The 16,376-nt window shown below is 39.4% G+C and overlaps 1 protein-coding gene and 1 long non-coding RNA gene across 3 annotated transcripts in view; both read right to left on the bottom strand.

Moving 5' to 3' along the window:
* Positions 1 to 1,357: 1,357 nt before the first annotated feature.
* On the bottom strand, positions 1,358 to 3,197 carry LOC114876349 (abscission/NoCut checkpoint regulator). Of its 2 annotated transcripts, none has more exons than XM_029187724.2 (6): positions 2,803 to 3,197; positions 2,429 to 2,628; positions 2,104 to 2,332; positions 1,891 to 2,046; positions 1,681 to 1,821; positions 1,358 to 1,607 (listed from the first exon to the last, which is right to left on the bottom strand). In XM_029187724.2, the coding sequence occupies exons 1-6, from the start codon at positions 2,848 to 2,850 to the stop codon at positions 1,419 to 1,421; spliced, it is 963 nt and encodes a 320-aa protein (XP_029043557.1). In that variant the 5' UTR covers positions 2,851 to 3,197; the 3' UTR covers positions 1,358 to 1,418. The 2 variants fall into 2 exon arrangements, with proteins under 2 accessions (XP_029043557.1, XP_029043558.1); XM_029187725.2 differs by having other exon boundaries at positions 2,429 to 2,561; positions 2,803 to 3,185.
* A 2,597-nt stretch (positions 3,198 to 5,794) lies between these two features.
* LOC114876248 overlaps positions 5,795 to 16,376 on the bottom strand; it is a 28,130-nt gene continuing 17,548 nt past the window's right edge. The window contains exons 5-12 of the long non-coding RNA XR_003789345.2: positions 10,086 to 10,200; positions 8,882 to 10,021; positions 8,563 to 8,809; positions 8,087 to 8,281; positions 7,908 to 8,003; positions 7,676 to 7,797; positions 6,507 to 7,139; positions 5,795 to 6,396 (exon numbers count right to left, since the gene is read on the bottom strand). This is a non-coding gene — a long non-coding RNA (uncharacterized LOC114876248). The remainder of the gene's footprint in view (positions 6,397 to 6,506; positions 7,140 to 7,675; positions 7,798 to 7,907; positions 8,004 to 8,086; positions 8,282 to 8,562; positions 8,810 to 8,881; positions 10,022 to 10,085; positions 10,201 to 16,376) is intronic.

Here is a 16,376-nt window from a genome sequence, read left to right as displayed (position 1 = left end):
TAAAACTGAACATCCCTCCTTGATGTATTAATGCTGAGAAGAAAGCAATCGACTGCAAGACAAAGGAAGTAATTGAACTGTTCATATATTCTAGTAATTTGATATAAATTGCAAGAAATTGTCAATAAACGATGGATTCGTTGTTGCATTAAGAATTGAAATGACTTACATATTACTGAAATTGTATTATAGAAAAGAATTCATTCTGTTCAAGGTACTTTATCGTTAATTGACAATCATTTTGCAAACTATGAACACGTGTTCATAGAATCGTTAAAATTCAATGTACGTGTTGTATTTGCGCAAACGTAGTTCTCCTTGTGACGCAGACGGATTTTTAAGTTCGTTGCCTTATAAATTGTTGTTGAAAGGCATCAATAATGTGATATGATTATCTCGGTCTGAAACTGGTTATAATTAGCTGATTAGAATTGATTTTTTAGAAAGAATTAAAAGAGAACCAGCGTTGAATACTATTTTAAGAAATGAAATAATTAGGTGTAATATTCTAGCTTTTTGATACAAACATTCCTACGAAGAAGTAATCAATTTTGTGCAACTCTTGCATCTTTTAGTGTAATAATAATAAATGAAAAAAATCATAGGATTATCAAATGAATCGGTGTGAAAAAAGATAGATGCTTCCTTCGTTAGTAACGAACGTCGTCGAAAACTTGGCACAGCAGATGCATACGAGTCATCTAAAAATAGCAGACCTGCTTAGACTTTGAGAAGGTTTTTGCGTCGCGACGTCGACCACCTACCACGGGGAAATCCCGTTGAACATGTCGGTGGATGTCTTTCCTGACATCTACGCCAGGTCGTTGAGTTCACCTTGGCATTTAAACCAGGAAGATAATAGTTAAGTGTAGTTAGAAGCAATTCTCTGAAACACTATTTTAACAAGTTCAATTCTTCAAGCGTCCCGCTCTCTTAAATTGCATTATTTCCTTTCTTTCCAACTTAATTGTGAATATTAATTTTAAAAAAGTCCATAATCTCCTTTAGTTTACTATCTGCAAAATTAAATATTTTTGTATTTTTGTTCTGAAATGTGAACAGAAAATTTCTTTACTGCAGATTAGTTTTTTTAGTAAAAGCATATATATTCATTACTAAATACATGAAATTGATAATGTTATTAGAAAGCTAGTTTTCATTACATAAAGCAGAGATTAAATTTCTAAGAATACATCACAATATCAGCTTGAAACTTACAACTACGTTGTTGATTACATTTCTATATTAATTTTTTTTTGTGTACAATGCGAGGAATGCTTTTATACCAGTGTGATGATAATATTAAAATCGCAAATAATAATACTATTCATGAACCTTTCATAATCACACAGCCGTGTCCCGTTAATAAAATTTCGTTTAATAATACCAATTGTAAGCAATATCTGAACATATTTCTATTAATGAAGATTTGATTTCGTAGCTGGTTCTCTTTTATGTTTCCGCATCTCGAAATCATCGTGATTGTCCTCGAAGCATGTAGGACAATACAGATCACCGTGACAGCCTAGACATCGTTCTAAATTTTCAGTTTGATCACAGGTCACGCATGATGGTTTCTCCTCTTCGTCGTCTGTACATTTTCCTTCCTACATTCGTTACCATTATAATCAAAATTACATATAAATTAGCTACTGATTTAAAACGATTAGTACGACATACCTCGATTTCCATTTCTTGTAATTCATCTACATCTTCTTCATACTTTTTCTCCAATTCTGCTTCGGCTAAAGCCTTCGCGATTAATTTCTTTGCTACGTGTCTCTCCTCATCATCGTCGTCATCAAGGTTCTTATTTGCATGCTAGAAAAATTATAAATCTATTGGTGTACCAGCCAATCTATAAATCATGTTTATATATCAATTACCTACCGAATGAGGTTTATCAGCAATACCTTGCAGGGATCTTAATCTTGCTTGCATTTCGCTAACAGAATCACTACCTGAGGACAATTCTAACTGCTCAAGGTATTCTTGTATCAAGTCATCTGCTTTCTGTTGATCTGTTCTAGTGTCCACTTGATTTACCTGTATAAAATAACTGTTTATATGATACAACAAAACCTGTTATTAGAATTTACATACATTTACTTTGTGATTGCTAGCACCAGGATCTTCGTCCTTTAACAAAGCTAATCTCCTTTTTATTTCATCTACACTTAAGGCAACAGTTTTGTCCTCCTCTTTCAATTTTCGCAATCTATCAACTATCTCTTGATCTGCAGGTTCTAAACCTTTTTTAAATTTATCCCAATGATTTGTGTGTTTATACATTACAATGGGAGGTTTAGCTGGATTTTCCAAAGAATCTAATCTAATAAACAAATGATACAAATTAATTATATTATTGATTATTGTATATATTATGTAAAATGGGAATACATAGAAGAATTTGTAAGAAATGTATTACTTCTTTGTAATATCAACTGGAGGCAAAAGCTCGCTGTGTTGATCAGACATATCCATACTACTATTAGAGTTTGAATTCTTTGTAAAATTATATTTACTGAAACAACGTCCACAGACCTTTTTCACTCCTTTATCTGGAATATTACATTTATATTTGAGGCACTTATTGCAATATGAAAAACCGCAACTGGGGCAAGCAACCTATATGGCATAAAGAGAAATTAAAAACGATGAAAACAAAGAGATTGGAAAAATGTTCTAATAGGGTTAATACTTAAACTATCTATTTAAAAGTTGTGGAAAACGATTTTCTATTGTAATAAGATAGCATAACCTTAAATGCGAACTAAAAGATTATAAAGAAATGTCACTTACTTCTTTAGTGAAGAAAGAGAATTTTGTTTGACAAATATTACATGACATGTTTAATGTACTTTTTAAACGTTGTTAAAAAATATCATCACAAATATGATAGAAAATTAATTAACATGTTCTGTTGCAGCGATTCTGACGTATAAACCACTAAATTAATAGGAATCGACTATAGAATCTATATAATTTAAAAAAATGTATACGTTAGTTTTTTGGTAATGTAATCGTTTGCAATATGTAAACAGAATTTCGCAGAATCTTGTCAATGAATTAGACTATACTGGAAAATTTGCTTCCAGAAAATATTCGTGTTGTCATTTCTACTTGTCACTTATGTAAAAATACTTCTTATGGCTAACTTCAGCCAATACAATAAAAATCCTTATATCCCAGCATCCGTTACATCCCTGCTTTCTTTATCCCTGCATCCCTTGTATCCCTACAACCCTTATAATAAATATATTATAAATATAATAATATATTATGAAAAATATATTTATGGACACTGGTTCGAGTAAAGGTAAGTAAGGGCTAATTAAAGGTAAGTAAAGGTAAGTAAAATCTCGTGAGACCACAACATTGTTGCATACGCGTAACTTCGGCCTCACGTTTTGCAACATTGTCGCGTCCGAAAGATCAAGTGCCTCATAAAATTATAATTTCTCGTGAGGCACTTGAACTTTCGAGCGCAACAAAGTTGCAAAACGTGAGGCCGGGATTGCTCGTTCGCAACAATATTGCAATTTCGCGAGAGGTCTTTGCGATGTGCAACATTGTTGCGAACGAGCAATCCCGGCCTCACGTTTTGCAACTTTGTTGCGCTCGAAAGATCAGGTGCCTCACAAGAAATTATAATTTTATGACGCACTTGCTCTTTCGAGCGCAACAAAGTTGCAAAACGTGAGGCCGGGATTGCTCGTTCGCAACAATGTTGCAATTTCGCGGAGGTCCTTGCGATGTGCAACATTGTTGCGAACGCGCAATCCCGGCCTCACGTTTTGCAACTTTGTTGCGCTCGAAAGTTCAAGTGCATCATAAAATTATAATTTCTTGTGAGGCACTTGATCTTTCGAGCGCAACAAAGTTGCAAAACGTGAGGCCGGGATCGCGCGTTCGCAACAATATTGCAATTTCGCGAGGCACGATTTATGATTAGCAACATTGTTGCGATCCCCAAAAGCGTGATTTCAGAAATGTAAGTGATGGTGGAGTGTAAAGGATGCTGTGATTTAAAGTAATTGTTTTTTTTTTTTTTTTTTTTTCGTGGGGAAATCTTGCATAAGACCCCCCGCTGACCTCAGGGTGAGGGCGGCGGGGGAGTGTCAGATTCCTACTGACTAAAACCCCACGGCGCCCAGCACTGGCGCTAATAAAGGAACTTACGTGTATTATTCCATTTATGCCATAATGTCGGTATGCAGAGTGTCACTCATGTTTCTGGGGTCTATAACGCCTCAAGATGATTTTAGGTTGATGCGCAGAGAGAGTCAATGTGGTCCCACAACCCCATGATATTTTTAGGCTGGCGCATGGAAAGAGTCAACGGGGTCCCTGGCACCCCAAAATGATATTATGTTGGTGGGCAGATAGAGTCGCCGGGGTCCTTGAAACCCCGAGATCATATTTTATCGATGCACAGAGAAAGTCACCGGGGTCCCCGAAACCCCAATATGATTTTAGGTCAGCGCCTAGAAAGTGTCAGTGGGGTTCCTGAAACCCCAAGAGCATATTATGTCGGTGCGCAAAAAGAGTCATCGGGGTCCCTGAAACCCCAACATGATTTCAGGTCGGCGCACAGAAAGTGTCAATGGGGTTCCTGAAACCCCAAGAGCATATTATATCGGTGCGCAAAAAGAGTCACCGGGGTCCTCGAAACCCCAACATGATTTTAGGTCGGCGCACAGAAAGTGTCAATGGGGTTCCTGAAACCCCAAGAGCATATTGTATCGGTGCGCAAAAAGAGTCACCGGGGTCCTCGAAACCCCAATATGATTTTAGGTCGGCGCACAGAAAGTGTCAATGGGGTTCCTGAAACCCCAAGAGCATATTATGTCGGTGCGCAAAAAGAGTCACCGGGGTCCTCGAAACCCCAATATGATTTTAGGTCGGCGCACAGAAAGTGTCAATGGGGTTCCTGAAACCCCAAGAGCATATTATATCGGTGCGCAAAAAGAGTCACCGGGGTCCTCGAAACCCCAATATGATTTTACGTCGGCGCGCAGAAAGAGTGACTGGGGTCTCTGACACCCCAAGAGCATATTATATCGGCGCGCAGAAAGAGTCAACGGGGTCTCTGAAACCCCAAGATATGAGGTCGGTATGCAGAGTATTATCGACGCATCGGGGTCTCTAGTATCCCGGATGCCATATTGTCGATATTCATAGAGGATCACTGGTGCTTCGGGGTCCTTAACACCCCAACGCATCGGCCATTGCGCCATCTTTATAAAAGCGGCAAAAACTATTCGTTAACTTACCGACTGCCGAAGAGTCAATTACCGACTGTCGGAAGTTCAGTCGATAAGTCGGTAATTTAATGAGTAGTTTCCGCCGCTTTTGTATAGATGGCGCAGTGGTCGAACTTTCAAAATACTTAATTCTAGGCGCACTTTTCAAAATATAAGTTTGTCAAATAATTATTCTAATAATTTTTCGACCTTGTACTGATTTTGTCTGACAAAGGGAGTCCAAATTGTGTCTTTTCTGTTGTCAGTGCAAGATATGATAAAAGAGGGGCTGATAAAACAAGCACGACTGTTGCCTGGGAATGACTGGAACTCCAAAAATAATGATCCATCGGAAACAAAAGGATGTCCACTATTTTTGCCAATAAAATCCTAGCCAAGCTGTGTGGATAAATAAAACGCGTTTCAATTTAAAATTATTACACATAAAAAGAACGCTATTACAAATCTGTATCTAACATTAAGAAGAAATAAAAGAATTAGTTAAACATTGAATATCTTATTAAACGTTTATTACCTCATCATTAGAATTTCAATTTTGAAACACATTCGTGCGACGAAACGCATTTGTATACACACATATAGAGCAATGAACATAGAGCAATTTAAAACGCGTTGTACCTCTACCTTTGAAAATTGCTTACACGTAACGCAATCCTAGTTTGTTTAAAAAAATAGAAAATCTTTTCCAGGAATTAAAAAGAAAATCGTAACAGCGGATTCCGTTTTAACTCTTTCATAGTATAGAAAGGTTCTGATAGTCCTTTTTTTTTAATCTCCGGGGAAATCTGAGGTCAATCTAAAGGAAGGAGGAAGCTGAAGGTGTGTAGATAACGCTAGGTAGAAAACGGAGGGCAGTGGTCGCTTATTTGAAGTCAGGTGACAAGCATGTAGACCGATTCGATTGTGTCCGCTGGTTACTCTTTCATCGGGTTCCTCCGCGCTGGGAATTTTAGATTTGATTACAAAACGTGTCGTAGCACCCTCCTACCATCGGCATCGTCTCCTCTACCTCCACTACAATCGTGCTTTCGCCCTTGCAGCTAGCGATGGGATTAACGTTCTCTTGTACCACTAATCTACTCGTGCAATTGAAGATAATAAAACCTCCACAATAAAAAACTCGTTGATTCTGTAATTTAACATTTGTAGAGATTAAATACAATACCATAACGCAACTTTAGTATTGTCGTTGCACTTTCAATTCGTCGAAATAGAATTGCAGACGAGAAAGATACTCACTGGAATCGGAAATGAAATTGAACAGCGAATCGGTTCCATTGCTACTTTCCAGTCTAGTCCACTACCCCGTTCTGGCTGCACCGATGAAAAACTCTTGTTGCTCGATCGCGACGGAATTATTGGCCGACCGTGCTTATTTATGGCGTTCATTTTCCTGGAGATTGCAAGAGAGGACGGTCCTGGTCTCTCTCGTTCTGGTTCGATTTTTTTGCGGGTGCACGTCAATGCGCGATTTATGGTATGTCAGCTGAGAGGTGAACAGGACGTTGATAACGACGACATTTTGACGTGGAGTATCGTCGTGTGCCAGTCTCACGATTAAATTAATTCCACGACTTTCGAATTTGTTCGATGCGTTTATAGAAATTTCTACTCCAACGTTATCTCTCCGGTTTCCAACAGAATGACGACGATGACGATGACGATGATATTCTAGGAGTCTGTCCGTCGAAAATTAATTACTGAAATTCTTCAATTCAAATATATTACCTTTATATTACTATGAAAATCAATGAGAGCAGTCTTTGAATTATAGGATATTCGCTATTTCATATTCGATGCTTGAAATTTGATATTCATAGTTTGATGTTTCCATAATTAATATAAATATTCGATACTCCTAATTGTGCTCCCCTGAAACAGAGAGAAATTAATTTTATTAATAAACCATGGATCACTGTAAATGTCTGTAGAACATTTGGCAAACTCTGAATCAATAGAATATGAAAAAAAAGATAAAAAAAGTACATAGAACATTATGGGACAACATGAAAACGATTAATCATGTCTTTACATCTTTGTGTCGCATTGAATGAACACTGCATTATACATGATCATTGCCTTAAACAGGATTAGTATGACATTTGGAGGATTTACTAACATATGCTACTGTCTAAATTGTGCAACTCTTCAAAAATTTACTAAGAAATGACAATTTATAATATTATATATATAAAACTCATAATTGAAGTTAAAAGAATAATTAAAAATTAGACAGCAATAAACTAATATTAGATGTTATTGGATAGACAAATTGATAGATATAAACTGTTCACAGGGGAACATGCTCACTGTCATTGGTAACATCATATCCACCCTTTACATATGGCAATGATCCTGTTTATTATTTTGTGGGGATGCGTTGCACTCGTCGAAAGGGTAATCCATACCTGCTGTCACGCACAGAACAAGGGAAAGGAAGGGTTGATCCTTGTTAATGAAATTAATCGAGCATGAAATCGTTCAGCTTATAATCTGGCCTTTGTTACGCGTGACAATTCATGACCAAGGCCTGAAAAATAATAACTTGTATTATTTTAAAAAATAAAAATAAATAAAAATGAATAAAATAAAGGTTTGAGTTTCTATAATTTCCAATTACAAATCATTGCAATAACTTACAAATTCTTTTTTTTTTTTAATAATACAGTCTTCTTAATTGTATGCTAATTGGAATAATTATCCATCATCGAAAGCAAAACGTATTCCAAAGGATCCCTACAATAAAATAATATGGTGTATAAGTCAGAAGAAAAGGGATTACGTTGTCGAGAAGGCAAGTGGATCGACGAAGGGATTACCAGGCAAATATTTATGTAGCCAGGCCCCCATGGGACGGTGGATCATCAAATTCCAATGACAAAACGGACACAGCCACTGTTGGTGACAACAGCCCCTCGAAAACAGGGGGTTACATTCACGCATATGCTGCACCATTCGTCGAGCAATTTTATGTCAGCCAGGGATTTCGAATTACCATCAGCCGTAGCGGTGCGCTGTAAGTGAAACGTGATTAAACTCGATCGAAATCATCGTCTATCTCTGGAATTAATCATTCCACCAGAGGACCCAACATTTTATCGTCGAAACGATTCGAAAGGTTTGCAATCCACGGTGATTTAAACAACGCCACTGAAAATAAAAACGCTTTCCGGATAACGTTTGTATTTTTTTCCCCCAAAAAACAATTGATCGTTAAATAACGAGGTGGATTAGAAACTCTAGCACGATTAAAATAAAATTGTTTATCAATTCTCGTTATCGAGAATAACATTACCGCGTGAAAGTAATTTTCTATCTGATCCAACGGGGATTATTTTCAGTGTATTAGAAAAAAATCGAAGGGTGTCAGGATATAGATTCGATTGTGATGGATGATGACGATTCCTTCGTGTTCACGCGGATGGTACGGGATGAAGGACCGTTCAGCCCACATCATTAGTTGTTGAAAGAGAGGATAAAAGAGTCATCTCGCAGGACCATCAATTTTCCAGATAGCTACAGCTGAATCGCACTTTTTCATCCTGAAAGAAAAGTATAATTTCTACCGGTGATTCAAGGATTGCACGGACAATAAATCACGCTGTGTACTTAACCAGGTCGTCCGAAGAAATCTAATTTTCCTTTAACATAAAACTGAAGAGCAAGAAGATATTATTTTTTTTTAAAGCTTTCTTGTTCGTATAGAGAGCGCGTAACAGCCAGTTATTCCCAAGGAATCTACTGCAAAGTATTCCTCTGATAAACAGGCTGCTACACCTTATGAATGCTTGATGATGGCGTTTCACGAGGAGTCTCATCCTCCACCGATCTCAAGGGCGAATACTTTTGTCCTCGTCTCTCCTATCAGCTAACTTTCTTTCCGTCCTTAACATCCCTCGACGGCACCCCGCAACGTTTCCTCGCGCTTTCATCTCTCTGTTACCTTTTCCACCCCCATCCTTCGGGATCTGCCAGGACCAATCGTCGTCGAGCTTCGAAACGAGGTGTGGTGAGTTGTTATCCAGCTCCCAGTCGAGTTAAACCGAGATAAGATAAATCATAATCATTGAAATGAAATTTAATATTGTATTTCTGGGACTCTTAATTATTTTTCAGGAGATAAGAGATTTTCTGGTTGAATGGTTACATCATCAGTTCGAGGATACCTTGTATAATATTAATGAAGAGCGTCAAGGGTTTTATTTCAATTTTTATACTTTAGTAAATATCACTGTAAATAAAATTTTTTAGTTAGTAAAAATCATCAATGACTTTACTGGTGACGAGGTTCTAAATCAACGAATTGTAAAACGAACTAAATTAATAAACTCCTAATTTCTAAGTCATGCAAGAAACGAAAAAATAATAATGTATATTGACGTAGGTACATGAAAAGATTTTTCCTCGCTTAACCAGTCGGTCGGATATAAAGGCAAGGAAAGTTGTTTCGTACAATCAAATACCTATCTGTTAGTTTGCAGCCTCGCAGGACCACCACCCAGCCTCCTGCCACCGCCAATCGTCGGCGAGCAGAGGAACGAGGGGTGGCCAAGCGAATCCCCTCTTTCCTCGTGGAAACCCTCCCGAGAAGTATTGACCCGGTATCTCTCTCTCAGGCCGCAGATAAGCGAGAAAGGTCAGAGCCATCATGGCCCCCGGCGGCTGTTCTTTTCACCTGACTCCACTTTCAACGTTGTTTCACGCCTTCCCTTGGAAATATCATACCCTTCAAAACGGATCTCCTCACCAGCAACCTGTAAATTCAATTCGTTGATTATAATTATATTGTAAATTTTGGTAAAATTTACGTTCACTTACGTATACAGGAGGCCCGTAACCCTTATAATGATCTGGTCCGTGTGAGCTTGTTAATTAATAAGCGTTTCACTAGTTAGGACTACGCCTTCATTTGCTATGAATCTCAGGAAATATTCTGGAATATGATGAAAAGATACTTAGGATAATGTAATTAACAAATGGAATTTTTATGTTTAAAAATGAACTGGACGAACAATTAATTAGCAATTAGGGATTGTGTTTAGAAAGGGGTGGAGGTTAATTGGAAGGAAGATAACATAATTAACAAATGGAATTTTTACGAAGAAAAATGAATTGGACGAAAGGAAATCGTCCAATTTTAATATACAATTAATTAGCAATTAGGGATTGTGTTTAGAAAGGGGTGGAGGTTAATTGGAGGGAAGATAATATAATTAACAAATGGAATTTTTATATTTAAAAATGAATTGGACGAAAGGACATCTTCGAATTTCAATGCACAGTTAATGAGCAATTAGAGATTGTATTTAGAAAGGGGTGGAGGTTAATTGGAGGGAAGAATTTCGTGTAATTTTCAGCACGGAAGCCATTCCCTCATACATGACATCACTAGATCAGAGCTCGTAACTGCGCGGTGCCCAGCACCTTATTGCTACCTACCACCTAGCCACCCCTTCAACCCCCGTGAATCTCTCACTACCGCGCCATCGAGCCTTAACCAACGATACCCTTGTGTACGTGGTGCTCGCACCACCTGTCTATTTACTTCTTCATGTATCCTCACTAACACACCAGCCACCCTGTAACGAGGCTCGACCCCATCTCAGCCCTGCTCGTCGAAAACCGGGAAAAAAGAAATGAAGATTGAAGGGTAAATAGAGAAGAAAGGGAGCCCGTTTATATTCTATTTATCCGATATTAAAGTTCAGGTGTTTTCGATTCGAAGACAGCGGAGAATATCTCGGGGGGTAATAAAAATTCTTTGAATCGCCTCGGAGGATGCCCGGTGGTATCCGACTGGCGAAGGGAGAATAGAAATTTCTATGCTACTAAGTCGGCCAGCGTTAATCAGGAAAATTAACACCTACCGAGCATGATATTTCAGAAAGCAACGCGGATTTCATTTGGAAACCAGTTTCACCGCTAGACAAACACGCGTCGTCCGCGCTGCTTTGTTACTCTGATCCAACAAATTATTTTCCCTACAATTATTATGAAATAGTTTATCTAATTTCTTCCTCGGCGCTTCAGAAACGCACCCCCGGTTTGCGCAAGACCAGGAATACCAGTATTTACCTTCTACGAGAAAATATTGTCTCCTAACTCGAGATCAGCGTCAGACCCGGCTAACTCTACAAACTATATTAATACAATTTTTTATTTTTAAAAGAATAAAATTGTGAAATTATTATCTAGGTTTTATCGAACGTTCCGACACGTTCCTGGAAGTGGCGAGAAGATATCCTTCCGCAAGCCGGCCATGTTACATCCCCCGGGACGGTGAAGCCTCGCCGACTAATAAGTTTCATCCCCCGCGTAGTGAGCACCAATTATGAACTTGCTCCGGTCATAATTAAAAAATGTAATTTCACCGCCAGACCTCCTCGATCTTCCCCGTTAACGATCTCTTACCCGCACACCCAAAGCTGAGAGCAACTTAATCCACGCGTTCTATTAAATAAATAATTCCTCTAAGAGACGAGTTCCCAGAGCGATCGGATAACATTATCGGTTATCAGTGGTCCGAGGGATCGAGGTCGAAAGGCGAACGCGCAATGAGCGAGCAAGTACCATTAACGATCCTGTATAGCGATATCGCAGGTCTGTTTCACAGTCGGTATGTCGTAAAGCTTTCGCAATTTCAGCAGCCAATCGCAGCCTCTTCAACGATTTTATTAGTCGAACAGTATCTCGACACTCGAGTATCGCATTATCCCTTTCAACCAGACGCGCTTCAATCCTTCGGGTACTTTTTACCTCCGTACGATTTATTTCCATAATCGCCTGCGTCTTCTGTGCGAAACTCTGCAACGCGTTGTATGAAAAATAAGAGTGTTTTTTTTTCTACGAACGTTGCGATTTGATTTTTTGTAAGTTCGATAGCGAAAAGCGTGTCGGGAGAACGGAGCGGTATAGAATTTAATGTCTCTAATTTCGCGCGATCATCCCCTAATTTAATCAAGGCGCCACCCCCGTTCGCTCCACCTACGCCCCCGCTCTCCGTCGTTATTCCCGGCTGCGGAATAAGCGGAGCGCGAAGCCGATTTCGCTAACTCGGTTATAAACTCGGTATTATGCCCGGGAATAAATTTCTCCCTTTTCCTCTACCTTCGCTCGCCCACTCTCTATCGCTGCTTATGATGGCCACCATCAAGAGATACGGTGTTCCTTTAAAGTTATAGTTTGTTGGAACACCGTCGAACGAATCCAGAAATTCGTCGCTCATAGACGACGTTCATAAGTAAAATTTCGTGTAAGTTTCGGATGTCGTTCCTTCCATGATGCGCCTCGCGTATGCACTCTGATGCATCTGTCCGTCACGATAAACGATAGGGAAGATAGAGGAATATTTTTTCTCTCCAAACGACGAGCTCGAAAAAAAAAAGACAGGAAGTAGGGAAGCAGGATATTCGGTGCTTAAAAGAGAAGCACCTTCGTACAAAAGTGCTCTCCAATTGAGTCTAAGTGGCTCGCCTAATTTCCTTCTAATTTCGTCTCCGCTCTATTTTAAATTACTCTTCGATCTATTAGTTTAAAATATCGATGAATTATAAAAAAATATGTCACGTAACGACAGGTGAATTAACCGCTAAGGCGGACATCCGGATGCTCGAGCGTAATAAAGTGAAAAGCGAATGTATATTGCTTGCTACCGGGTGTTCTCCAGTTTCGGCCTCTTGTGGCGTCTTCCAATTAGCGTCGATGCACTAAATACGTACAACCTTCGCGCGTACGTGACACATACAGACAGACATTCTTCCGATGGTAAACTAGTACGTCACAGATGAGATCTCGTAAGCGTGCGGATGGGAAACGGAGAACGCAAGCGTTTCCTTTCATCTTTGCCGCCCGCCATCCCACCTACCCTGGTCTTTCCTCGAAGACAAGTTACCAGTTACCTTCCTCGCTACCATTTTAACCATTTCACCGTTTAAAATTCGTCACCGGCTCGAGTGCGAGAGGATCTATCAGAAGTATCAATTTATCAGGAGAGATAAAAGCCTGAGAATTTTAACGCCTGTTCGAATGCACGAAACGGTACGTTTCGCTTTTTTTTTTTCTTCCCACCCTGAGATCAACTCTCGAGAGTTTCGAGTAGCCGTGAGAGAGAAGCACAATGAAAGAGAATACGAAGAAGTCGCTACTCTTTTCAAGTATATCCATATGCCAGTATTTCCGTCAATTTTTTTCCTTATCAAGCCCCGATAAGCGAATAAGTGTCCGTCCAAATGTTACGACGTTCTAGACGAGAAAGGGTGCTCTTGGGAACGAACCTTGTCCCCGCGAGACTTTCTTTAAAATTATAATAAATTAGAGAGGAATCGCGTTTGGTCGAGCGGAAGCGAAGGAAGTCGCGTATTTTTCAGCGGACACCCAAGGACCGATCTCGAGAGATTTTACAGTTATTCGAGGAGGCGCAATATACGCATAAAACCATTAAAGCAGCCGTCGCATCGTTAAGTAGCCTGGCCAGCGGCAACAAAGAGACACTTCCGAAATTTGGGCAATACCTAATGTCCCTTCGGAGATCCTTAAGGATACCAGGACTGTTATTGTGCAGCCCGGCCGTCCCGTAAAAGGTGGCATCTACGAGTTACGAGTCAAATATCGACGAACCGACAAGCCGAGGAAACGTGTACCATAAAAATACGATGATTATTGGGAAACGAGTTGGACGGCTATAAATTATACCTCCAGGGACATCTTTTCCCGAGTGGAATAATTAAAAGTACAATGCAACTTCCTAATGTTTCTTAGGAAAAAAATTCGATAATTTTGCGCTTGCGTCCCGAAATGAAATTTAATTATCCTTTTTGTTGTCTCGGAAAAAAAGAAAAACGCGGGGAAATACGCAAACGGACGGACTATTGATTACAAAAGCGCTCCCCGAACGAATGCACGCCGATCGAACTCGTCGAGTTGTTAATCCGAACGTTTACCCGGTAAAAGTTGACCCGTGCCGATGCGTTCCGCCAGTTCGACAGTTACAAAGCCATTAGCATGCTCATAAAGCCGCGTTTTGTTGGCACAATAAACCCTTTCCGCTACGTGATACACTAATTTCTGGATATTCGCCGATAATTGGCTTAATTCAACCGTCCACCGCGTACTCCCGCCAATAATCTGGAACAACTGGCCGGCCCGGTGATATCCGTATATCAGGCGTCGTTCTGCGGCTAATTCCGAAACGATTCCTTTCAACTACCTTCCTTTTTTTATTTATTAACAAATAAATACTATAAACATTCCTAGACAAGATAAACAAATAGCCAGGACCCGATGAAAAGAGAATTAATAAAGTTAAACCGGGGACTTTCTCAATAGTCCGCCGTTCGCGAGTTGAAAAAGTAATTCGGCCTTTACAAATGAACTTTTTATGACTTTTATAACGCTCCGAAGGGTAAATAGGTCCCCATTGATGCCTGTCGATACCTAGACTCGTGTGAAGACAATGGTAAGGAAAAATTCGAGCATTGTGTCGATTGAAATGTTTATTGAAAGGCTCGTCGCACGATGTTGACCGATGATCATTATGGAGTTAATCCTATTAGATATTGAAAGGCGGTACAAATATTAGAATGTGCGTAATGCTTATTTCCGATTCCGCTTCACGGTGTTTGTAAACCCGAAACTTACTAATCCGATTTGCCGAACAAAGGTCTGAGAGGTCCGTTAAAGGTGCTTTGCCTTAATTTTATTGGCGCTATCGACTTATTATTAGCGCTTGTGTCCCGTGCTCGATCTTACGGGACCCGTGAGCTGCAATAATAGCAGGTGAAAACAACGTTGACTAGTTTCTTATTGACCATTCGTTAACATCCCGATAGTTAATTAAAAGAAAAATTGCAAATTTCGTTTGAAAATGAAGGAAGATCGATAAAATTGTTAAGCTTCGTTTATGAAAAAGCCTTTCTTCGTTTCGGAGCTGATGGTTCGTCGCTTGCAACGATCAGAATAGATCGTTCAACGAGATGGCTAACATTATTTGGTAGCGCGTAAAATACGCGAACGGTCTCGTCACGCCGTTCCTGTGCACGTAATTTTCACGAACGTGAGGGTGACCGGGGCTTTATAGATTTCGCATAAAGCACAGTTACACCGTACACGCAGGTAAATTAGGCGGTTAATCAAACCGTTTAATCAGCGGCATGATTGCGACCGCATCTGCACTGACTCTGTTCGCGGCAATTATCTCCCATGCAGCTTGCGTTAACCTACGATCGCTTTCAAATTTCAAAAATTTCAACTCCTTCGCTGCTTCTTTCTATCCTAAAACTATTGTTTTATAAAAATATGCCGTCACGGTTTCGAGGAAATAACCATTGTAGAATTTTTTTCCGTCGCAAAGAAAGGCCATTCTTACGGTCCTCTTCTAAGCGGATTATAGATTCGAAAAAAAAGAGAAGAGTTTCGGCTAAAGGGTTGAGCTTTTACGATATAATCGATGTTTATATCGGTGAAAATCTGTTTGCACGCGGAAAAAGGTAGTGACGTTAAAATTTTTTCGAATTAACCCCTTGAATACCTTTCGAAAGGAAAAAGAATTACAGGTAAACGATTCACGGGATTAAGTATTTTAGAGTCTGGTTAAGCTTCGGGGAAATCTACCTTCGCCACCCTTGCATTTACAAATCAATAATTTGCATTTTCTAATAGAAAATTCAGCCGATTTTCCAGCGAAACTTATGGAAAATATACGAGGCAATAATTTGTAGTAAGATTTCTTTAAGCACCGTTCACCATTCAGATTTCCATAGTCGAGTAACGGAGGGTGTGCTACATTTTAAATTGAACCAACAACACCCGACTATTGTTTCCTCCCCTTCGGACGGACGAGGCGAAGAAAAAAGATGCTCCAGATTTAACTGCTAGTTGTATTTCAAAAAGAATTCAAGTTACGGTACCCCCGTAAAATACGTAGAAAACTAATGTTCGTTTTGAGAGAGGAAAAAAAGAAACGTCGAAGAAGAAGATCGATACCGTTTCGACGGTAGGTAGGTCGTAATAAAAATCGATCAGTTCTCCGTCCCCGAAACATGAATTATGATCCTAAATGGTGGTACCGTTGCTCCAGTTTTGGTTTCGACCCGAAATTAGATGACATAAAAT

This window comes from Osmia bicornis, chromosome 10 (genome assembly GCF_907164935.1).
Source record: "Osmia bicornis bicornis chromosome 10, iOsmBic2.1, whole genome shotgun sequence".
In the NCBI taxonomy this organism is placed as follows: Eukaryota; Metazoa; Arthropoda; class Insecta; order Hymenoptera; family Megachilidae; genus Osmia; species Osmia bicornis.
The sequence above is the reverse complement of the archived record's forward strand: the minus strand, read 5'-3'. Positions and strand labels throughout refer to the sequence as shown.